Source organism: Chiroxiphia lanceolata, chromosome 1 (assembly GCF_009829145.1).
Source record: "Chiroxiphia lanceolata isolate bChiLan1 chromosome 1, bChiLan1.pri, whole genome shotgun sequence".
Lineage (NCBI taxonomy): Eukaryota > Metazoa > Chordata > Aves > Passeriformes > Pipridae > Chiroxiphia > Chiroxiphia lanceolata.
In genome coordinates, this window is record NC_045637.1 from 64,195,130 (window position 1) to 64,220,781 (window position 25,652).

General features: G+C 38.4%; 1 protein-coding gene across 2 annotated transcripts in view; it reads right to left on the bottom strand.

Moving 5' to 3' along the window:
* GABBR2 (gamma-aminobutyric acid type B receptor subunit 2) overlaps positions 1-25,652 on the bottom strand; it is a 471,997-nt gene that overhangs the window by 371,776 nt on the left and 74,569 nt on the right. The window contains exon 1 of one of the 2 annotated variants that reach the window (XM_032696875.1): positions 15,360-15,462. The exons of the other annotated variant lie outside the window; for it this stretch is intronic. Within the exon in view, the coding sequence (XP_032552766.1) occupies positions 15,360-15,404 (45 nt within the window). The 5' untranslated portion in view covers positions 15,405-15,462. Of the gene's footprint in view, positions 1-15,359; positions 15,463-25,652 lie in introns of those variants that run through there. 2 annotated transcript variants of the gene reach the window in all.

A 25,652-nucleotide genomic window follows, 5' to 3' on the forward strand; every position in this document is an offset into this window, starting at 1 on the left:
AGACACTTTGGTTTTTTTCATTATATGATTTATAGTTTCCATCTTGTTACTATTTCTTGGAGAATATAACATTTACACGGAATTATTCCAATTTAAGAACTCCAATATGAAATGGAATTGGAATGTAGCAAATAGATAAATCCTGTGTAATCAAAACTAACTCTGTCTATGGTTCCACCCCAACTAAATATGCAGAGATAACAGAGTAATAACAGAGATCAATTTGTCTTCCTCTTTTCAGAGTAAACTTGGATTCAGCTTGAAAGGTGAAGTCTTTCCTCAAAGAAAGTTGAAGATTTACCCTGATATATAACTGTTAAACACACAGGAATTCGGAAGATCATCAAGAGATATTTTGCATATTTGTGATATGAAGATCACTCCCTTTCGATAACACAACCATTGGGTTAATGTGGCAAGGTTTTGGTAACAGGGGAGCAGCAGAGGTGGCTTCCGTGAGAAGATACCAGGAGTTGCCCCCACATTTTTGCCTCCAGAACTGGCAGTCAGTTCGGGCCAGCTCCAAAACAGGTCTGCCACTGCCTAAAGCTAAGCCCATCAGTGGTGCTGATGAAATTCTGTGATAACATATTTAAGAACAGGCAAAAAAACCCACTGCACAGCAGCTGTGAAAGAGGAACAAGAAAAAAAATGTGAGAGCAACAGCCCTGCAGGCATCAAGGTCAGTGAAGAAGGAGGGGTAGGAAGTGCTCCAGGTGCTGCAGCCCATGGTGAGATAGGCTATCCCCCGCCGCCCATGGAGGTCCATGATGAAGCAGAGATCCATTGTCTTTTTTCTGGCTAAACCACTAATCAAATGCAGGAGTTGTTCTAGGGCTACACAGTGATGAAATTCATAATTCAGGTAACACTGGCCAGGTTGTCTGTAAGATGGTGAGCAGGAATTCAAAACATTAATATCTCACTGTGAATTGCTAATGGAAAGCTAGCATTTGGGCCTTGGAGAGATCCTATTGTGCAATATGAGCAATTAGTCAGATCCCGCAGTATAAATTATTGAGTTTTGCTGGATTATTCTGCAGCTGGAACTGTCATCTTACCAAAATCAAATTGGTGTTGATTCAAATATTCCTAGGCCAGAGGGGATTTTATAACATCCACACTGTATTTGCTCACCTACAACATACAGCCTATTTTGTTATAGTCATTCACTTCTGCATCAATCCAATAAAATATTCCACAAGACAGTTTTACAGGTGTTTTCTAATTAGCAGCATTGATTGAAGTAGATGGATGTTCCCATACACAAGGTCATCTTGAATTAGAAATTTTTCCAAGTATCCTTAAAGCTGCATATAGATGTTCACATTCAGAGTTTTATAGCATAAATATGTAAACCTAAAAACTAAGTCCTAGAACTGTATTGTTTTTTTCTGACCCCCTGGTGCTCAAAAACTGTCAGATATTTTGGTACATTCGGTATTAACAGGGAGACGATGCCTTGTTCACTTCTTCCTCCCAACATAATCTGTGCTACTCCATTGCCATTATGTTTTATGGAAATAAGTGGAATTATGGAAAAGCATAAAAGTCCAGAGGAACAGCACAGGGAAAATAATGTATTCAAATATATTTAGAAAACAATTAACATATTCTGGTTTTGAGAATAAGCTGGGTCAGTTTTCTCCAGCTATTCCAATTTTTACCAAGAAGTTCAACATTACAATGATTTCTTACTAAACAAAGAATTAATTTTAATTATTCAACAATCCAGGAAAATATCTCTGGGCTTTATTTGCATCAAAAGACTTTTTAAATCCCCCCTAGGAAATCAGTTGTGGTTTTGCATTTAAGTAACCTCAAAAGGTGCTAATTGTTTCAGACTCTTGAGCCTCAAGATCATTATCACTTAAATTTCTTGTTGCCACCTACTTACTATTTTGTTGCCTCTCAGACATGTGCTGAAATAGATTTACAAAGCATTTGTCAGCTGCAACTCAAGTAAAAAATGACGACATAAGGAACATAACATTGCTGGGCTCAACACAGAATCGCAAATGTCAATTCTTCAATTTTGTACTTGTCTCATCTTTTCTTTCCTTGCCTTTATTCATTACCATTTATTATTACACTAGCGTAAATAGCCCATATTTTCATAGTCACAGTGTTGGACTATTTCACTTAGATTTCCTTTCATTCCATTCTCTGTGCTTTTAAGAATATAGGGGAGAATTCACAGAAGTAAAAAGATGTGTTATTTAAATATGATATTTGCTTTTCTTTTTTCAGATCTAGAGTGTAAGCACTGCAAAAGATATGATTTTTGGCATGAACAATCAAAATAAATCAAAAATTAAAACAGAAGTACATCATTCTATGTTTAGTAAAATAAATTTTCTGGAACTACCTTTAAAAAGCAGAGTTTTAGCAATTTTCTCCTTTTGTTGTGTCTACTATTGACTACATACTCAGCTTTAATAAGAGTGGGGGTTTTTCCCCAGGTCATTTTGGGAATAAGAAAAATCGCATGATGCAGGAAAGGGTACTATCTCCGAACTGTTAGCATGTCTTTTCTGTACCCTGAAAATCATTACATACTAAAAATGTGTAACTCCTTTTAATTGCAGCTGTGCTCTTTGCAGGAAATAAAAGGAAGGAATGAAATAGGAGAGTACAGAAGGAGAAAAAAATCCAAGTTTATAAATAACAATCAAGAAGCTCTTGTAGGTGGAAGAAAATAGAAGTGTACTACTACAAAACATTTGAAGTAACAGTGACACACGTGATAGTATGCCTGGCATCCCATTCCCAAGTAACAAGCTGCAATTGAAACCGAGGTAGGAGTGCAACGATATTTTGAAAAATAACTTGGCCCTCAGCAATCAGCAAGAATCAGTTGTGGGGGAAGCCTGCTGTATGAATTGTTTCTTTCCCATGACCTGCTTGCTCCTGAAACAGGCTTTATTTTTATAAAACAGGTGGAAAAAAAAAGAAATATTTCTTGATACTTTTCCGACATGAAATAAAAATATTATTCTAAGGGTGAGGAGATATGGAAAAAGAGCTCTTCAGCATTTTCCCGGTTAAGAGCATCATGTCGAAATAAAGTCTCCCTTGTGTGCCTCTGTCATAAGGCAACAGGGCCTGTCTCTCAGTGCGCACAACCGCAGATGTTTCTAAATAAACATTCACCGGGGATGATATGAGGCACAGATGACTCCAAGGCCCTTCAGAATTGTTCTTATAGCTTCTGAAAGTCACTTACCTGGAAGATGTGAGGCAATCTCTTAAGCTATCACAAGGATGTCTGTAGCATCCTTGAGAATATATTTGAATTTTAATATAAGGTCCGAAAGCACCTGGCAATTTTGGAAAATAAGATGAAACTCTTTTCCTTTAGAGGTCAATGTTCAACATCAAGAGTGTTAAGTGCTACGTGTAGCTCTCAGTATGACTTTTTCTGAAGCAATATTGTTTGAATTTTTTCATTTTATTTTTTATATTTTTTAAAAATTCCCCAACAAGAATTTCAACATAGATACAGATCAGAATTAAAATACAGCTGACAAAGTAGAAGTTTAGAAAGGGCCTAATGAATTAAGAATAGCAAAATATAATTTTTTCAACTCAAGGGTCAAGAAGATCTGGTGTAACAGTCTTCATTGCACACCTCTAATTTTTTAATTAAAATATTTCTGTAATGTAAAACAGTTCAACTTTGTCTATAGCAAATAAAACTTTGCTAAGCTAATTTATCTAAGGAGGAATAATGCACAATCCTTTAAAATTAACCCATAAAAGCCAAATTAAATTAATGGTATGCTTTAATTTGACTTAAATTAACATAGCACAAGATTACAATAATTCACCATTTTATGGAATTCTTAGGCTGGAAATGGATAGAGTGCATATTAGCACAAGTAAATATTATATTAATTTTTCCCCATTAATACCTGGCAAAAGAGACAATACAGAGAGAATACAGTTTTATTTCAACGACTACACAGATGGCATGACATTCACTGTGTAAGTAGGTGCAGTGCTTCACAGGTGGCAGGTATGAAAACGCCTCAAAATCATGGGCTTATCTGCACTGAGGAGCTGACTCAAAGTTGAACGTTAGACGCAAAGGAAAGAAAAGGAACAGCCCTGGAAGTACAGAGAGATATTGGAATAATAACATGTTTAAAACGGTTTCCAATTTCACGAGCTCTGCAGACAGGCTTATCACAGGTATTTCTTCACAGTTTTTCTTTAATAACTTGCCCAACTTAGTTTGTGTTTTCCCTATTTAAAGGCTCACTGTGATCCAGCTGAGTTTTATATTCCAGGAAAATAACTGGTAGAGATTAGGAACCACTTCAAAAACATAAAATGGTGGAACTATCTGACTCGTGGTCCTGTCACATTAATGCATGGACATTAAATTTCAATAATTTTAAAGCTATACAAGTAAGATATTTCCTCCACACTGCAAACTGCAAGATGATCAACAAACAGCTGTTCCTTTACAAGATCAAGACAGGTTAGCAGACTGACAAATAAATCCTCACCACTCGTATTCAACAGCACAGTATGGGATTTTTACAAGCAGAATGACTAGTGCTCTTTCCCCTTAGAGTACCCACAGAAAATCTTAATTAAGCTTGCCAAGAGCAAGGTATTGACCTGTTTATCAAACCTAATTTCCTTTTATGAGAAGATAACCCACCTAGTTAATCAAGGGAGTTGATGTAATCTTTTTGGATTTCAGTAAAGCTTTTGATACTGTCTCTCACAGGATCCTTCCAGACAAAATGTCCAGCACACAGCTGGATAAACACATCATGGGGTGGGTGAGCAGTTGGCTCACGGGTCGAGTACAGAGGGTAATAGTGGATGGAGTAACATGAGACTGGTGACCTGTCACTAGTGGGGTTCCACAGGGTTCTATCTTGGGTCCTGTGCTCTTCAACATCTTCATAAATTACTTGGACACAGGACTGGAAGGGATACTAAGCAGGTTTGCAGATGACACAAAAGTCAGAGGAGCCATTGACTCCCTCAAAGGCAGGGAGGCCCTGAAGAGAGACCTCAACAAATTAAAGGACTAGGTAATCACCAATCACATGAAGTTCAACAAGGGCAAGTGCCAGATTCTGCAGCTGGGACGATGCAACCCTGGATATATGTACAGACTGGGGAATGAGACACTGGAAAGCAGTGCCATGGAAAGGGACCTGGGGGTCCTTGCTGACAGCAAGTTGAATATGAGTCAGCAGTGCCCTGGCTGCCAGGAGGGCCAACCCTGTCCTGAGGGGCATCAGGCAAAGCATCGCCAGAAGGTCAAGGGAGGAGATTGTCCCGCTCTACTCTGCACTGATGTGGCTTCATCTTGAATACTGTGTGCAGTTTTGGGCACCATAATATAAGAAAGATATTAAGCTCTTATAGATCATCCAAAGGAGGGCCACAAAGACGGTGAAGGGCCTTGAAGGGAAGCCGTATGAGGAGTGGCTGAGTTCCCTCACTTGACCTGTTCAGCCTGGAGAAGAGGAGACTGACGGGAGACCTTGTTGCAGTTACAACTTCCTCATGAGGGGAAGAGGAGGGGTAGACACTGTAATATCCAGTGACAGAATCTGAGGGAATGGCCTGAAATTGTGTTAGGGGAGGGTTAGGTTGGATGTTAGGAAAAGGTTCTTCACCCAGAGGGTGGTTGGGCACTGGAACAGACTCCCCAGGGAAGTTGTCACAGCACCAAACCTGATAGAGTTCAAGAAGCATTTGCACAATAGTCTTGGAAACATGCTATGACTCTTGGCAATAGTCTTGTGCAGGGCCAGGAGTTGGACTCGATGATCCTTGTTGGTTCCTTCCAGTTCAGCATATTCTGTGATTACTCATCTTGATGTACTGACCCTTGAGGGTTCCCTCCTTATACTCCAGAAAAAAAAAGGACATGGAAAAAAATTGAAATAGAGCTGGCAGGTACAATGCCCATGGAGTGCATAGCTCAAACCTGCAGTCAGCCCCAGATCAACCATGCAGATGCTTAAAAGCAAATACATTCAGTGCAAGTCTGGAAACTGCAAATAAGGTTCATACTAGAAGCTAAGGTCTGCTAGCCTGTCCATCTTAGACTAATTAGGTCACCCTAATTCTCTTCCTTAGTTATCTCATTTCGTTTCTTAAATGTGGTATATACTTGTGACACTCACAACAAACTTATTTGTTCTTCAGCTACTTTCCTGCTCGCCACCAAAGATGAATCAAGAGCCACAGAAGACACTGTTCTCTCTCTGTGCATGCCATACTCCATAATGAATCCCAGTATGAACTCCCTCAGACATGTCTCACTGAACGAGTAATTCCTGCTGGCTGTTAACCAAGCTCTACAGAAATCTCATTGACACACCATAAAGAAGCTCCAAACTACCAAATCCTCTGTCATTTGCCCAGTTACCTTCATTGTGGTTGTATTTGACACTTCCCTGACTGCTGCTATTAATTTGGCACATAATGCTCTGCTAGGCACTGCTATCCCCCAAGCAAAGCTCATATGCATGAGTAGAATTCACGGGTTTGTAAACTGAATTTTGACTTGCCTAAACTCTAGTAAAAAGGGCTTGACTAAACTCTACTTAACTCCAAATGACTCATAGTAGGAAATTCTCATACTATTTCAGTAACTGGATAGAGAAACAGATCAGTTTTTCCATCTGTCTACAAAAAACCCCCTGCCTTAAACATCTCCATGACTTTGACAGACTCATTCAGTCTTAGGTTGCCCAGAAATTTAAAAAATAATGCAAATATCAAGTTCCTCAAGACAGTCTGCTTTCTCTTACACCATGTACTCCAACAGAGCTAAATTGCTTTAAGCTTGCCCAGGGAACAGTGCAGATTCTTGACATTCCTTTGTCAAATATGTACTGACTGTCACCCAAAATCTTAACAGGCTGACATGGTATAAAATGCTAATAGAATGATTCTAATCATTTTGTCAAGCATGGCTGACACTACATTGCCAAGTGAAAAAAAGTACTTTGTAGAGCTCTGGATCAGTTTTAATTTTTGCCCTGGCATCTGAAAGGTAAAAGAAGTGGTGTGAATGAGTTAAACTTTTCTCACTACTTTTTTTAGGCAACAAACTGAAGGGAAATGTACAAGTCCTGACCAGGTGAAACATGAAATTGACAATGACCTTGTCCAAGGAAACCATCCTCAAAATGAACCAGTGCTCTGAATACCTTACAAGATTTCAAATGTTTTACTTGACGCAATTCTCAGTGTCTCAAGGGTAGGAAACGGATTTCTGTCATTAAGTCTTCTACTACAAAGTCATGGTGCAGAAAAAGAGATATAAATAGGTTTTCTTTTGGCTACTGGAAGTTGCATAAAAATTGGCAGCTGTGGAAAATGTTGGTGCAGAATAGAGGCACAACATCTATTTTAAAACCAGTACTGGAAACACATACTAGCAAGCCTAGGATCTCAAGGCTTTGATAAAATACAAAAACACTTGTGCCATAGACCAGATGGTGCAGTAGAGCCAAGAAAAGCGTTTTCTACTTAAGCTGTGGTTAGAAACCATCACCTGGCTGCTACCTTTCTGTAGCCCAATGAGAAGAGTTTATGCAAGTAGTTCTCACTTCAGGTAAAGCAAGTTGACAAATTACAACCAATATTTACAGTTGTTCAAATATAAATCTGCTGACCTCACATTGAAATGGATGAGAAGAGTTCACACCACCTTTTCCACTTTGGCAAAGCAGGATGTGTATGTACACGTGTGTGTGTGTCAGCATGTGCATGCAGAAGCAGGCACAGAGGAAGGACAAGGACAACAGTGTTGCGGGTTGTCACAAGTCTTCCTGCAGCTCTGATTTGACTGGGATGATTTGAAGGTGAAGGACAATACAGCAGTCAAAAGGACATACTCTTTTCCAACACCCAACTTGGCTTTAAGAATATGACAATTTATTAGCAGAGTTCCACTTACTAATCATGAAAAATGAACCCAGAAGCAAACAAACAAACAAAACCCACCTACTGTGAAGAAATAAACAAAAAAACCCCCAAAACAAATCCACCCCATCAATTGCTCCATCAGAGTACAAGTCAACTTGCTGAGCTAAGAAGCATGAAGTGATAAAATAACATCTCAGGTGCCAGTTCATGAGATCACAGAGCAGGTTGTTCCTTGGGCACAGTGGAATTTGCATTCCCTAGCAACAGTAAAACCACCGGCAAAAAAAAGGGATAATTTCTCCCACTGCCTCCTACTTACGCTGCTATATGCAAACTGATGGGAGACTGTCAGTGAGTACCTGCTTCCAGCATGTTCAAAATGTAGTTTAAGCTACTGTATGAGTTGGAAGATAGAAGACTCACCCACAGCAAAGAAGAGGAGAGAAAGGCAGGGATATGCACGAATCACAAAACGCACAATATTAATATGGATTTGGGTGGCATGCAGCGTGTTAGCATGAAAACATGCCTGAGTTGGGGGTGGGAGGAAAGTGTTATATGTGTCTCCTCTAACCACAAAAGCTTATTCACTTCTTTAAGCTCAGCTTACTAGAGTATTTCCCCAGATATCAGCTAGATGTGGATATGACAAAACAAGCACACCTCCAGATTTCAGAACTCCTCATACTTTAAATTCACTATGATAACAAAACTCTACTAAGGGAAGGAAAACAGAAAATTTGTCCACTGCTTTCTCTCCATTATGGTGTAACCATTTCTGTGAATTTTCTTTATTCATAAACTGTGAACAGTGTGTGTTCAACCATAAACTTTAGAAACAAATATGAACATAATCAATTAATTGAGATTACAATAGAAAACAAATTTAGAAAAATTAAACTACAAGAGTTATTTGCAGTGTTACTCAGAGAAATTATTTCCCAAGTTTACATTTTAACATTCAAGTCAACAAACAAAAGGCTTTTTGGTACTTAATATTGAGTACATAGCCTACTGATAATCAACTTCTGAGTGCTGCATACTTCTGATCTATACCACAGCATACGGAAAACATACTAGCTCGCAGCTAACAAAACACTAGTTCTTCTTTTGACTAGCTCCTGGCAATAGAAGAGAGACTCTTTAGAGTCCTGTTTTGGTGATTTTTCAATTTGTTTGTGTATTAGCTCTACCAGGTGTATTAGGAGCAACTTATACTGGTCGCCCTCATATTTCTCACTGAGTACAAAGCATTTACCTTCCAGTGCATGATTTATTATTGCAAATAAATTTGCACGCACACCTTGAAATGTCTAGTTTGGCCTTTTCAAAAATATTTAGCAGCTTTAGTTCCTGTACTTTCTCATCTTCAGCAAATATTGGATAAGTTCTTAATTACAAATTCTTAGTGTTCAGCAGATAGGATGCTGAACATTTAATCAAAGCATGTAAAACAATATCACTAAGTTATGTAAGATCTGTGTAAATTAAGCTGATATGAAGTACTAGTTCAGCACAAAGACAACGCCTTTAAAAAAAAAAATCACATTTTTTGTCAAGTATCTGCATTAAAAGTGACACACTTTCTTCAAAGAAATGCAAACAGCACTGCTTTCTATTCAGAAATAATAAAACAGAAGTGATCTTGGCACAGTTTTAATCTGTTATAAATAATTTAATTGCCTTCTATTTGGAAATAAGCCCCATTTAAAACCTCACAGAAATTCTATAAGCACCCCTACTAACATAACTCATTCTGGGACTTCAAACTTTAAGAAAATATTTAGGGTTAAGTCTTCAAGAAGGTATTTCTTCCACTTAATGAAAAATGTTTATTTTGTGTAGGATGACTTTTTTTTCTTTTTAATATAAGACACAAAACCAGTCATCAAGGACCTGAGTAGAAGATACCTTTTTTCCCCCCTGATGGTCTAGACAGAGGAATGCTTCTAATTCAACTCAAACAGTTTCAGGACACCTTTAGCAGGAAAATGGAAATATATCTTGTCTAGACAATCATGTGCCTGACACTTAAAAAAAACTCTTCTGGATGGCAAGACTGGACTACCTCAAGCTGAGAAGAGATACAAACATGAGACTCTAAATATCAGCTAATGCTGTAAACACAAAGGTCAAAGTCAGTAAACCTCTTGTTATGGTGAGTCCAACTCCCGCCAGCAAGTGCTCGTCTGACCCACCCTTTTAGACTTGAATCTAAAGGCAGTTAACTCTTTGATGCCATCGATCTCTGAATATTTTGGTGATGTACAAACACAAAACATGTCATTAATTTAACTACTTGAGGATTTCCAAGCTAATATTACCCACTTTGCTAGCTTCTTATAGAGTTAATCAATGATTCATGAACTTCTTGGAAAATACAAAAAGTCAGAAGCTGGATGAGCTAAAGGGAACATCATGGCAACCGCACAAATTGTCGGGCCACATGGAACAGGACAGAGGTCAAAACTTCGCATTGATAGATCCCCAAAGGACACACCTTTCTCCTTCAAAGAAGCTGCTGGAACAGCAAACTGAAGTCCTTTGCTCATAACTCATTTACCTGAGCTCAGCCAAGTCAAATTGTTATGTTTGCACACTGCAGAGCTGCACTGCCCATCACTGGGGCCTTGACAAGCCAAAGGTTCACAGCACCCTCATGAATTTCATCAAGGCAAATACAAAGTCTTACACGTAGGAGCAAAGACCCCCCCATGCAGAAGTTCAGTCTGGGAACTGAGAGGCCAAGCAGCACAGACATGAAAGTGGGAGTCTAGTGAACAGTAAGTTGACCATGGGTCAGCAGTATGGGTACGCAGTAGTGAGTGTAATTGCAGACTGCTCTGCACTAGCAAAAGCATAGCCAATGCTTTGACTGGACTGACTATTCCCTTCTAGTCATCGTTGTTTGTGTTTCAAGCAGCCCACTCGCTTTTAAGCCTTCAGATATAAAGGACGATAAACAGGAGAGAAACCAAGGAGAGACATCAAAATGGTGATGAGCACACGATGCATGAGAAACAGCTGAAGAAGCTGGGCTCCTTCAGCCTTAGGAAGAGAAAGCTATCGAGGTCTCTAATTGCAGCTTTCTAGTCCCTAACAGGGGGAATACAGATGGAGACAGACTCTTCTCACAGACACGCAATGAAAGAACAAGAGGTCACAGTCACCAGTTGCAGCAAGAGCAATTCTGACTAGACTTAAGAGGTAAAAAGGTAAGCTGAATGATCAAGGACTAGAAAAGCTTTACTGGAGAGCCTGGAAAATCTCCATCCTTGGAAATTTTCGACACCTAACAGATAAATGCCCTGAGCAACCTGAGAGAGCTTCAAGATCAGCCCTACTTTGAGCAGGATGTTGACCAGATGATCCCCAAAGGTACTTTTCAAGAAAAATTAATTGTGATATTCCAATAGTAAGTAGCCACAAGAGCTGAAGCAAAGAAAGAAAGGCAAAATCAGCCTCACAACAACAATAGACCCTCACATGGGTCTATTCACAGCAGCCTCCAATGCAGCATTATTTCTAGCTAACCCAGCAGCAATTCCAGCACTGATTCAATAAGGTCTGCAAAATTTCAAGCAACATCCATGAGTGCTGAAAAAATAGGCTCTTAAACCCCATTTTTTGAATGAAGTTGTGCAGATAACACTGTAAGGTTTTGAGCCTAAGGTCTGTATTACAACTTTCCATCACTGAAAAGAATTATTTTGTAATGGGAAAGCTGAAAATTATTTTGGCTAACATTTACTTAAGACAGCAGTAGGAACATATATGTTTGAGAAAGAAAGGTACGTTAATTTTAACATACAAACAGCATGATCTCTGGCTTTCATGTGAGATTTTATTTGAAATACTGATTTTTGTTTTGCTTTTTTAAGTTACATTTTCAACATGGTTTGTTCTCTGCAACCATAAAGAGTATTATTTACAAATTGCTATGGATAGTTGGACAATTGGTATCATCTGTTGTTTTCTTTGTACGAATGTCAAACTGGCATGCAGTAATTTTTCTAACTAAATGAATTTCAATATGTCTAAAAAGCTTTTAGACATAGTTTAGTCAAACAAGTGATATCTTCTTTTGTTTTTACACACTTACGTTCACCCAGCAACTTCCAACAGGTGAGTAAAAATGCTATATGACAATATTTATTAGTCCACAAACCCAGGATGTGTCACCTTTTGCTGTGGTCCCAGAATAAATCCTGGCAAGCTAGAGTTTACAAAAACTCAGTGAAAGTAATGACAGTAACATTCCTTGTAATAACTTAAATGAAATATTGAAAAACTATAATCATTTAAGGTATTTATAACTTATTGTAATTAAAGCTTCTCCTAGAAAACACCAGATTGTGTAGGCTATATTCCTGGAAAGAAGGCATCTGCTAATCTTGGTAAACAGAGCAGAAAAGTGGGATCTGATTTAGAATAAACACTCTTAATATCCATTCATTGCTTTTTCAAGATTGTTCCTTGAACTGGACCAGCCCCAGAAGTTGCCAACATATGCTCCATCCTGTGGAACTAAACCCTTGATCACCATCACCTTGCTCCTCAGCTGTAGGGTGCACAGTGTTTCACACTGGAGTTACTGCTAGTCAGGAGGCATACACAAGCCTGCAGCTACAAAAGAAAAACCCTTAAATGCAATTCATATGTTTCAGCATCAGAATCTTGTCTTTCACATGACTGCTATACTCCATAGATCTGTGAAAATAGTATGGGAGAGATTTAGGTTGGGGAAACAAAATGGGTAGGAACAGAGAGATGGTGAAATTAGATAAGGTAAGACAACCTGAACCAATCCTTGCAGACAAAAATGTCACCAAGTGAATCTGCGCTAAAATACTCTTCCATCTAAATTGTGACTGTGAGCCCTTGTCATTTAAGGACAGATCTCATTTGAATTACTCCCTTTAGGTAATCAAATAAATTCTTTTGATTTCCTACCATCTGTTTAAAATAGGAATGGAAATAGCAGATGTCAGTTGTGTGTGCAAGAATGTACTATCATATAGAGTTCACATCTCTTCCCTGAGTACTCCTTAAGCCTAGCACCACTTCTGCCCTGAGACATCCAAATTACTTTCACTCCAATCCTTCTCCTTCACACTCTATCAAAAATCTTTCCTCATTTCTTCCTTCTGCATACTGTTACCCCAGGGCTAGGCTTACAGAGCCCAAACGAATATAAGCATAATCATAATCTTTCCTGCTAAAGAGTGACAGACATAAGTCTCTGTCTATACAGCACCTATATGCCTTCCTATGTGTCCTAACTCCCCTAATACTTGATCCTGAGCTCAGACTTGTGTCTAACCCAACACTCTTGGCACCCTATCAATACTTCTGTCCTGCTTTCCCACTGACTACTGGCATCTCTCTTCAAAGGGTACAACCTGAAATGTCTAAATAAGTACAAGATGCTGGGCATGCTACTGCAGCAGATGTACATTCAGGAAATATCCTCTGAGAAACCACATCTGTGGCAGCCTTTTGAGAATCTATTTAATACTTTTATAAGACAGCCTTATCACACCGATAATTTGGATTTCTAACAGACATCCAAAATTTTTTTACAGAGCATTCTGTATCAATTTTACTTGGGAGAACATCTTGTATGTTGCCTCATTACTGTATGCTCTGTTATACAGTGTAGCTTGCACAAGGCTTTTTGAGATCCAGCATTCACAAATGTTGGCATTCAAACACAAAGGAAGTGGTCCAACACATTGCAATATCATTATAAAAAATGTATTTTTAAGGATATTTGAATGTGAATTTTTTTTTTAGTACAAGGAGATGAAAAACAGGATATACTATGCCTGTGCTTTATATAGTACTATCAACATGTTCTCTTCCATTTTTTTTTGTTTTCCACTAAACATGATTGAGATGTCGGTCCCAAACATTCATGACACTAGTATACCCTTGAGCATAATATACCTGCATTGATTTGACTGAAATTAGCTATAGAAGATAATTTAGGAGTTTCAAGAATAGTATCTCATGCTATGCCCCCTCTTGCTTCTTCCTCCTCTTTGTTCTAGCCCACTGATCATGAAGTTAGGGAGTACAAGCCCTAACATCAGCAGATTAGTACAATGGTTCTGTAATACAAAGAGCTTTAGGATTGTCACCAGACAAAATCTGATATAGAACAGAAGCATGCAGCAGCTGTAATAGCTTCTGCGCAGCTCTTCCCTATGTCCCACAGTATTCAGCAAACACTAAAACCAGGGGAGAGGGAGAGGCAGAGAGAGAGACAGAGAGAGAGAGAGAGAGACAGAGAGACAAAGAGACACAGAGAGAGAGAGAGAAAGAGAGTGAGAGTAAATAACTAGCACTTCGCTGTATGTCAGGAATAACTAGCTTCCTATCACCCACCTAGAGCAGGTAATACAAGTTAAAACCTTAGTTGTTCTTTTATTAAAATTTTTAAAGAATTTAATGAGTACAGCCAGTCAGAAGACAGACAGCAGAAGAGTGCACTAAGCCCAGCATTAAAACTCAGCCTCTTCAGCAGTGTATGCACTCCTTTGCCTGAATTATTTTCTGGAAGAGAGGAGGGGATATTGTTGCATTTCTGATTCTCATATTGACCTGGGGCTTGTCATTAGCCCTGCATTTTATTTCCAGATAGGCTCTGAATTGGCTAAAATCCATTGTCGATATGGTGGACTTAAGTTGCACAAAGTTCTCTATAGGACCCTAATTTATTGCTAGAACCAACATTGTGATCAACCAACACTAGACCAAACATTCTTCTGGGCCCAGAGTAGAAGAGAAGTTTCTACAATTCCCACATTTTTGCTTAATGGTAATGATTAACCACGGTCAAAGTTAAATTCTGTTCACACACACAAGAAAACAGTTTACTTCTGCTACCTGTTATTCTTAGTTGAGGAGGTAATGATTTGTACTGTGCATTTAAAGTTTCTCCTTTCTAAATATGCTGTTGTCATGTCAGGAGCTTGCACTCTGAATTGTTCAAGGTAGCAAAAAAAATCCATTTCAACCTATTGCACAACATCATTTATGAACAGTCAACAAACATTGGGAAGATTAGATGTATCCAGACCAATAAATCTACTGCTACTATTCAAAGCCTATGCTAACATCTTTTCTGGTAAAACAAAAGAGTGAATCCAAGGGGAAATTACACAATTACTGATGCTTGACATCTAAGTGATGAACAGACAATGAGAAGGGTGAACTACTGTCACTCACTGCTCCATTTAGCCGTCTTTAAGAAGGATGCTGTGAGGACAAATTGAGCAGCCTAAGGAACACATGAGAGTCAGAAGACTGAATCTCACTATCAGACCTCCCACCCTGCCACCTCTGTACGCACTAGAGGTGCACAAGCTAGGGCTGGGACAGCCTGACCAGGCTGAGAATGAACCACTAGCACCACCATAGGAAACACAAGATACTGTTACCTTTATCTGCCTTTCCTTAAATCGTGAACACCTGGGAAGTGGCATCTATGTTCCTGCTCTCCCAGGTCTGTTTTCTCTCCTGCTACTTCAGTGTCGTGGGTCCAGCAACACTCTTCTGTGCTGCAAGCCAACAGTGTGCACTCTCAGATCAGAGGTTAAACTTTATCCTGGGTTGCATCAAAAGGAGTATGGCCAGCAGCTCAAAGGAGGCGGTTCTGCCCCTTGGCTCCTATAAGACCCCACCTGGTCCTCAACACAGGAAAGATGTAGGGCCACAAAGATAATCAGAGAGATGAAGCACCTCCCCTATGAAGATAGGCTGAGAAAGTTAAAGGTGTTTAGCCTGGGGAAGAGAAGGCTCTCGGGAAACTTTAGCAATCTTCCAGACTTTAAAAGGGGCTTATAAGAAAGAGGGAGAGAGACTTTTGACACAGACGGGTAGTGATAGAACAAGAGGGAATGGTTTTAAACTGAAAGAGAAGAGATTTAGATCAAATGTTATGAAGAAATTTTTTACTCAGAGGGTGGTAAGACACTGGAATAGGTTGCCCAGAGAAGTTGCAGATGCCTCGTCCCTGGAAGTGTTCAAGGCCAGGTTGAATAGGGCCCTGAGCAACCTGGTCTAGTGAGAGATATCCCTGTCCATGGCACGAAGGTTGAAACTAGATGATCTTTAAGGTCCCTTTCAATCCCCAAGCCATTCTATGATTCTCCTCACAAGCACAAGACCTTCAATAAAATCACCATGAGCCTGTGATCAAGAGTGCAAACTAGATGCACTTTTTCAGGTAACCAATATCTCCTCTGACAGGAGTCTAAATGCCCCTACTTTTTTAGGGTGAAAGTTACCATATGTTATCATATATGTAAGCTGAGCTTTTGCTGTTTTAATGAGTCTTCATTTAGAGTCTTGGCATTTACTGAAAAACATGAAGCTAGAGCAAGCAGAAAAAGCCTAAAACTGAGTTGTTATAACAATCCACATGCACTTTCCACAGCCATGCCCTTAATGCATCTGAGAGTACAGGTTATCCCCATGACTGAAGCTGAACTAACACCTCACTGCTGATGAGAGCAAGAGGCACTGACCTTCTGCTCCTGCCACCCTCTCACTAAGCCTGGTTTTGACAGTCATTTGCTCACACAGTGAATATAATGAAACTATAAAAAAGTAGAAAAGTAGACAGGTGATTTCTTTTCCCCTAATCAGTGAGTTAAACTAGCTTACCCTGAAATAAGGGGCAAGCAGACGGGATGGGGAGGTTCATTCAGGGAAGGCACAAAAAATTTCCCTTTCTGCAGCAGCAAGCCCTTATCTGGGCTGGCTTCACTGCAAGCTCACTCTTATGATGGCTGCAGAGATGCATCCCCACTGTGTTTTATAAAAAAGAGCATGTCTTTACATCTCCTGAGGCTGTACTCACACCTCTTCTCTTACTTTTTTACTGATTTTCCATTCTTTCTGTCCTATTTTTTCGGTTTGAGCGCTCACACGCATGTATAACCTCTCAACATATGCCTTCAGCTTAAGATTGTAATAAAATAATAATCATCATCATCTAGCTTTCCTAGGTTCCCATCTATCTTCTTACCATGTCTAGGTATCACTGTGAAGAAGGACATTTAATTCCACTTACATTTAGCTTGACTAAACGATGATTAAGCCCATAGTTTTATCCACACCCATGATTGCTTACACATCAAACGGGCAGTGGGTGGTAGCCCATTAACACTACCAACAGTTGAAGAAATTTCTTTTTCTGGCAGCATTTCTTAAAGTCTCATCTTAGGGCTTAGTTTTTAAGTCATATTTTTCAATAGTTCATTATAAAAGCAGATTCATGAAGAATTCTTTTAATATTACACATCCATGTCTGATCCTCCTCTTCCTTACAGTGGTTATTTGCTACAGTAATTTCACTATCTTCAGAGGTCTTGGTTCTAAGTACATTAATTTGAGTAAGTTTAAAAGTAGGCCATGCAAACAAAATGAAATACGGGCAAAGTGCAAAAACTCTTTAACAGTCTCATTTAATTTGACATATAAAATAAATATGGATTTTATTCAGGGATGTATTGTCATCTTCAAAAGTCTGCTAATCCTAGAAGTCATTTTATTGAGTCTTTGGTTCGTGATTTTTAAGCAATAATTTATTTCAATTAAATGACAGCATCTTTTAATCACAGGGAAGTGACTTGGCAGACAAGCAATTCTCTCTTTGGAGCTTTCATACATTTATTCATCTGCCTAAATTTCCTAACACTTTGGAGTTCAGTTGAAGTTTCATCCTGAATTAATGATTTGGGTAAAGAAATCTGTTTCATTACAACACATAAGAAACACACATAAGAAATGAAATAAGGTGAATGTTAGGGGGACCAAGGGTAGTGTGATAACTTCAAGCCTGAAAAAAAGCAGATGTAAACCCACTGTGATCATTGGCCATCCACCTCCACATACCAGAGTTAAAATTAGCCCACAGTAGCTATGATTTTTCCATCAACAAAATCATAGCTTTCCCCAAAAATTACACAGGTGTCACACAAAGCAAGCAAAAGTGTTAAACACTGCTGATGCAGGTAAGAAGCATCTCTTTGCCTGGAAGCTAATGTTTAACGTCAGATCAGGCAAAATAATTAAGCCCGGTAGTAGTCACCAGACCTCAGTACCCACACCAATGTGACGATTCCTGACAGGGCTGGAGAACACACAAAGCTCCATTCACTGACATCAGGTTGCTGTGTATGTGTGCCCTGCTATAATACTCCATTTTTGAAATCTCTTTGCCTGCATATCACTGGAAAAACAACAACAATGCCTGAAGCTTTCTGATCATACATTTTTCCCCGTTGTATTTTTCAATTTAGAAAGAGCCCTAATAGCTCCGTTTTCTATAAATGGATGTTTTCCTTTGGCAGACAAGCAGCCCTTAGACACCAGGGCACACTTTTTTTTTTGTTGTTGTTCTGATGGCAATTGTTCTGCTGGAGTACATTAGAAAGCATTGAAATCTCCTTACAGAGTTTATCACATTTGCTTTCTTCAGCCAGAAATGAAAATAAGTTGTAAGTTAAAAAACTATCCCAGCCACTTAAGAAGTAGTTTCACATTATTAGACCACACTGCTGTAATTATAAAAATTCCACACAAAACCTCAATTCCCAAAGATACTAAAATCTTCTTTTCATATCCTATACCTACTTCTTTTCCTATGCTATTGATCCAGACTAAGTACTTGCTGTGTTATCTCACCATCTTCGAAGAACATAGTTAGGAAACAAAAAAAGCACAACAAATCCATGAAATTGTTAAGTGCACCGTAGCATAAAAGCATTTAACAAGGTTCTCTGACCACATCACTGTGTTCAATCCACAAGAGCACCTCCTACTACTTAGCCTAACAGTCCAGTTTCTATTCTGATACACACATCTGTCACAGAAAAAGGAATTAATTCAATCTACCATGAATTCATGGACTCCTTGAATCTAGAATTTAACTCCATGGTACGTGCAAAGCTGAGTACTGTACAGCACTGAAATCCTGAAAAGTATCAGGTAAATTATATATAGAATTAGAAGAGCAAGAAATAGGTGCTTAAATTGCTTGACACCTTGATGCTGTGGTTTACAGAGGAGCTATTTTAATCATGGAAAGATACCCTTGGTACACCTAAATAAGCTGTGGGAAATGATCTAGGGGAGAAAACTGTATTTTTAAACTCAAGGTCCAGCCAGTAGACAGTCCTATATAATTTTACCTTAGAAAATAGCTCATAGTGCTGTGACACAAAGGGAGGAAAAAAGGAAAAAGAAAAGCAAACAAGCAAACAAAAAAGAACAAACAAAACACAGTCATCACCTTGAGAAACTGCTACAGAGTGTGAAACTTAGACAGATCTCCAGCTTTTTGCTAGCAGCAAGAAGCCACAATAAAGAGATGAAATAGAGTTAGAACAGCAGTTGGGATTCTCACTTTGTTACACGTATATCATGCTGAATTAGAAACTGCAGTGCACCCAGAGGGTGGTTGGGCACTGGAACAGGCTCCCCAGGGAAGTGGTCACAGCACCAAGACTATCTGAGCTCTAGAAGCATTTGGACAACAATCTCAGGCACACAGTGTGATTCTTGGGGTGTCCTGTGCAGGGCCAGGAGTTGGACTCAGTGATCCTGATGGGTTCCTTCCAACTCAGCATATTCTGTGATTAACAGTCTTAATAAAATGACTGTGCTTATTTAGGCAGTGTGTTTGTAAAACTCAAGAGCTTTAATCTCTCCAGGTTCAGCTTGTAGCATAGGTCAGAAATTTAATGCTGTGCAACCCAAAACATGATCCTGATTATCTCATGCTCACAACCCTTAGCTACACTGGCAGCTAGAGTATATGGAAAACTTATTCATTAAGCAATGGGAACATTTAAAGGATGTTTATGAACATTGCCATCTGAATGGCACTGGAATAAATTAAGCCAAAGTTCAAAAATATTTTCTCAGCAAACTATGAGATACACCTTATAATTACCTACAGTTGGTTTATATTTTAAAGGCTAATTCATTTGAAAGAGGGAAAAGACAACAGTTGATAGAGGCTGTGTCCATACGTTTCCCCCTTGCTAAATGTTCCTATTGCCTGTGTACAGGGAATAGAGGGGAAACACCTTTAAATTGTGTTACCTGCAACATTCATAATAAAATGTATATAGTATTGCATGCATTTGATGTACACTCTTCTGTGTATTCCAGCATTGTGTCACTAAAATATTAATATTTGGTCTCTTCCTCCTTACAGTGTAAAATTCACTATATTTCAACTTGTTTGTTTTCCTAACAGTTACACAGTTTCAGTGGCTATCATATACAATATTTTCTGAATATATAAATACACCTAAATAACTGCAAACTATACAAATTATGAGGTTACATTTACTCATGTATCTTGACATTTAGAAATTCTTCTGCATTCTAATTACTTTCCCCTCTATATGACATTTAAACATCTCCAGAGATTTCACTATGATTGTTTCCTTTTATATCAGGTCACATGTAACAAATCTCAGTAATGCAAAAAAAAAAAAAAAAAAAAGAAAAAGAAAATAAAATGAGTATCTCTAAATGCACAATTCCAAACTTGCTCAAACTGTAGCAAAAGCACATCTCCCAATTCTTTCACAACAACAGATTACATTTGTTTTTACACTTCTTTAGCCTAATACTAAACACAGATGACATCTTAACAAACAATTTCTTCAAGAGCACTCCACCTCTAACTTCTGTCACTCTGTAAGTTAATCTTACTCCCATAGAAAAATCAAGCAATTGCTGGGTTCCTCATCTGTTATTGCACAGCACCCATGGGACAATCACAGAAAAGGCTTATTTATACATTACTGGAAGATTAGATTATTTCATCTGTGGTTTGATCAGGCATTTCAGTTGGGGTGTTCTCTTCATTTTTCTTACATCTTTACTTGCTCTTTAGTTTCCTTCAGCTGGAAAACCTTGTAAACCAAACTCACAGTTTCATACAAAACCCATGGGTGGCATATGTTCCAAAACACAGGTGCTGCTGCAAAGCATCAGTATAAAGGAACTCACTGGAATTAGTCCTGTAGGGCCAGATTTTCAACCACTGTCAATTCGTTTCTATACCACCAAAGTAAGCTCACATTAATAGTTTGGTCTACCCTTTAGCCATCCTAAACATCTCTAATTATGCAATGACGGATCACAGTCATAACTTGCACTGATACTTTGTCCTCTGATATCTTCCTTGAAGTCAATATTTCTCAGCCTATTTGCAGCTAAATCACAACTGCTCATTAAATAATAAAACCCAACATCATTTACTTCTCTTGATCTAGTTAGAAAAATCTCTATGCCTTGAGTAGCTAAGGCAATAACTTAATGATCAATAAAAAAAGTTATCTTTACAATTTAAGCTTTAAAGATTTTCTCCCCAATTACATTTCTAACAAGTTAAAATAATGAGACTATGCAATATTTTACATTAAAACTGCAAAATATACAGGATAGAGTGGTACCCACTAAAAAGTGTTTTAAGATGGCATGTTTCAAAAATGCAACAGACTGCTTCCATAGCAGTATTGTACACACATTGCTATGTTGAGACTTTGTCTTTCCAGAGGGCAAGGGAATAGTGCAATGGCAGACGCATTAATTGCCTTATGGCACAGGGCTACAAACCACGCTGGCTAATAAAACTAGGAATCAAAGAAGAACTCCTCCCAAATCTTCCACAATAAATCCATGCTTTTTTAGCCATATATATTTATGTGGCAAGTTTTCACAAGAATGGCTCTTTGCACTTCACCCTACCCATGCGAGAAATTTCTTCAAAGTTATTTTGTCCTTTATTACCATTAATAAACCTATTTAGAAAAAAAAAAAAAAACAACCAAACAACACACTATCTGTCATTTAATCCTATAAATGTAGTGCATTTAGTCAGTTACCTTATGACAGACGCTGTACAAACGCAGTAGCACAACATGCTAAAGCTGGTGGTCAGTACATACTTAAATCTGTACTGCTTAATGTTATACATTTGTGATACATTAATTATACGTTAATCTTTTGAGCAAGCCTAGACATCTATCCCTTGATCCTTAAAATTAAGGACAGAAACAACACAGGGTTTAAGCCTGCACATGCCTCCCTGACAACAGATTCATCAAGCAGATTCCTTCCCAGAGCAGTTCTCCAAGATATATTGAAAATATTCTGTATTTCTCAACAGAAAATTCCCAGGCTCAGCCACAGAATTACCTGTAATGAGTACTGTCTCAAAACCAGTTGTATTTTGGACCTACTAAGTAAAATAGAGGATAAGATGATGTTCTTCCCAATGCCTCCTTGGCCCTTTCCCCGAGGCTGTGTTGGCCTCCTTACACAACCACTCCCTCTCCCACCCGGCTGATGCCTCAGCATAACCACACGGCTCTCAAACATATGGTTCAGGCACTTGGCTCTGAAGCTGCCAGGCACACACAAGGAAGTTAAAGTAGGTTAACTCTAGGAGGCTGCTGAAGACAAATTATAATATCAAATAGATTTAAGTGAGTAGAATTGATGAACTCCACTCTTTCTTTTAACAGCATTTAAGCACTGAATAGATGCACTGACCTCTGCGTGCCTGTTCAGCAGACCTGAAGGCAACTACATGAATATATTCCTCAATAAAGGCTCTAGCCTATTTGCACACAAGTGATAACCCTTTTCCTAATAAAAGCAAAAGATACTTTGTTGCTGAAAGTAATGCATTTATGAGAATCTTAACTACATTGCCATTATCTGCTTTTACTCAAACACATAATTTCTGTTTATAAATAGCAATGCGAAACTCAGTTCCCCAGAGACAGGTATAGATAGATCACTGTAAAGGTCCGGAAAACGGAGTAGGAAATTCTTATCTGCCATGTTCTGTTTAGAAGTTTGTCATAACAGTCTCATCTCCTTCAGTTTGTAGTGATGCTTGGATCCATCCACAGTGCAGGACAGTAACCATGAGAGAACAGAAGGTGAACATGTTTTGACACACTTCAGCCTTCAACACCTTTAGAAGACTGTGTCATACAGAAATTATTTTTCACTCTTACAACTTACTGGATCATGTCCAAATTACATTAAGGCATATGAGTTCATAGTAAGTACTCTACATAACGCTAAACTAGAGGTTAAAAGTTGGCATAGATCTAGTACTACCAGTAAGAGGTCAGACACGGAACATTCATCGAATGGGACAAAACCACTACTTCTATCCTTGATCTACAGTTAAAACCAGCACTTTTTAACTGAAAAAACTCGTTTGTTTTTGAGTCACAACTGCTGCTTCTGACTTGTGATTACTGCCCCACTGCAATCCCCAGTTTCCAGTTCTCCACTGTGGTACATTCGTTCCTATTGTCATTCCCTCAACAAAGAGCTTATCAGTAATTCATACCCACGTCAGTTATTTCACTTAAAAATGCCCAAAATGTCTCCCTTCATTCTCCTCAAAAGAGCATCAACTTTCTTTTATGTAAGGACTAAACGACATTTCAACTTTTTCTTCAAAGTGTTGGAGCAGAAGCTTATTTTTGATCTTTATATCAAACTTAAACTAAAAAATTTAAGCATATACTTCTGATGCTACTCACCTAGATCTGTCCCATAACTCTAGGTTAATATTTCTATCATGGTAAATAAGAATAGCTAGAGAACATAGGTACCAAAGCAACTTAAAAGAAATAAATTTATTGCAGTTGAATCACACAGAGATGCTTCCAAAAGAGAGGCAAAGAAGTCTCCCATTGCTGCAACTTCTCAAACTAAAAAAAAAAAAAATAAAAAAATAAAAATAATTACTTCAAATAATAATGAACAGATTATTTTTTTAAGAAAAAAAAATTAATTGATTTGTACTGTGCTCTGCAAGATAACACAAAATGCTTCATCATAGTTAAGGATGTGATTTATTTTTTACATTTTCTCAATAAGATTAAGACCATCTCATTATTCAATTGGATTAAAATGTCCTGATTTACAAAACTGAAGAAATGGTTTTCATTTTGGTCACAGAAAGCAGTTTTGAGGTTATTCACAGCCACACCAGTAAATTGGCATTAGGTGACAAAATGAAACAGGGACAGAGTTCTTTTGTATATTAAAACTATAGTGGCCAATTAAAAACTGACAAATGTACAAAGGGATGAGATAATTAACACCTCTTAATTCTCTTTTTTGGTCTCTAAATTACAACCTTCTTCCTCATGCTGGCACACTGTTAAGAGTCATTTTGTTCCTTCAGTAAGTTATAGATATGATGCAACATTCCCAACTAGACTCACTTATAAAAACTGGAAACACTATAAATGCAAAACGGACTCAGGTCAGTCACTGTCAATTAATACGTGACACTACACATCTGCAACACAAAAGAAGTTTTTGCAATCTTAAAAATAACTGAACCAAAGAATGAACATAATGGCTTCCACATAGTGGAAATGACAAATTGCATGACAAATAGGCATTTTTAAAGTATTAAATCCAGGTTTCCAGAAGTATTAGAGATATTTGTTCCTTCTGCATCTCCAAAGTGACATACATAAAGGACCCTGACCACCAACAGGGCTCTTCTGCTATGAAAAAAAAAAATGCTCCACAGTCCCTGAAAATTTCCAAAACACCAGAAAAAAAATTTTAGACATGTAAGGTCTGCATTTCTAAGTCACACTTTTTTCCCAGTTCCTAGGCTCAGCATTTGTAATCAGCAAGTCTCTAGTTCCACACATAATACACCCAATATCACTCTTTCTTTCTGTCTCCATCTGTCTCTAGTTTTCTTCTTCCTTGATCATATTTCTGTTATGAATAGTGGGAATTCTAGCTTCTTGAAGACATGTTAGAATGAGCAAATATCCTTAAAGCAGAGGTACTGCTTGAGGTAGACAGTGAGAGCACTAAATGTGTTTAGATATCACATGTTGGACATATGCAAATATTAAGACTTAGGACTAGACAGTCTCCTGCTTGTATTTGTACTGACAGATGTGAATTTGTCTCTGTTAATATATTGAGTTACACTGCAGAGTTTGAATCTGAATTTAGGGGTCTGTGTCCTTCAACTAATTCTTCCTATTGGTGAAGAAAAATTAAGCAGAGGACCCTATTGTGTTTCTAGCACAACTCTAAGAAGCCTGCTTATTTTCTACTCCTCCTCCACTCTGCCTCCTAAATGAATGCAAGAAAGCTAACATTCCACAAGAAAGATCCTCAGAGAGCAATTTCATTCTCCCATTGCTCTGAAGGAGAAAACGGGCCACCAGGGGCAGACCACCCGGGCATGTAACTCCTTTGGGATTGGTATGGTCAGGATTCCCCTGCTTTGAAGGCAAACACATACCCTGCAGCAAAGGGCTGCAGTGCACATGGGCAAGCTAGTTATTATTAATTTAGCTTGTATAACAATGGTCCATCTCTTGTAGCCTTACCTTTGTGCTGGGACTATGAATACTGGCTCAGTAGCTCATGCTTTTTGCTCCAGAACATCTCTGGCTTGCACCCAGGCTAACTATATAAACCTGCTCAGACTGGGCTTCACAGGGTGCAAACACACCTCTGATTGCAGCAGGCACTGCAAAAACATTGTTCTAGCCCAGAGCTGACAACTGGACCATATAACATGATGCCTTAAGCCCCTATTAGTTTTTTTTATTTTTCTAATTTTTGTAAGTTTTATAAGTAGTAGAAGTAGATTCTAAAAGCAGCAGCCCTCACTCCCTTTCCCTGTAGTA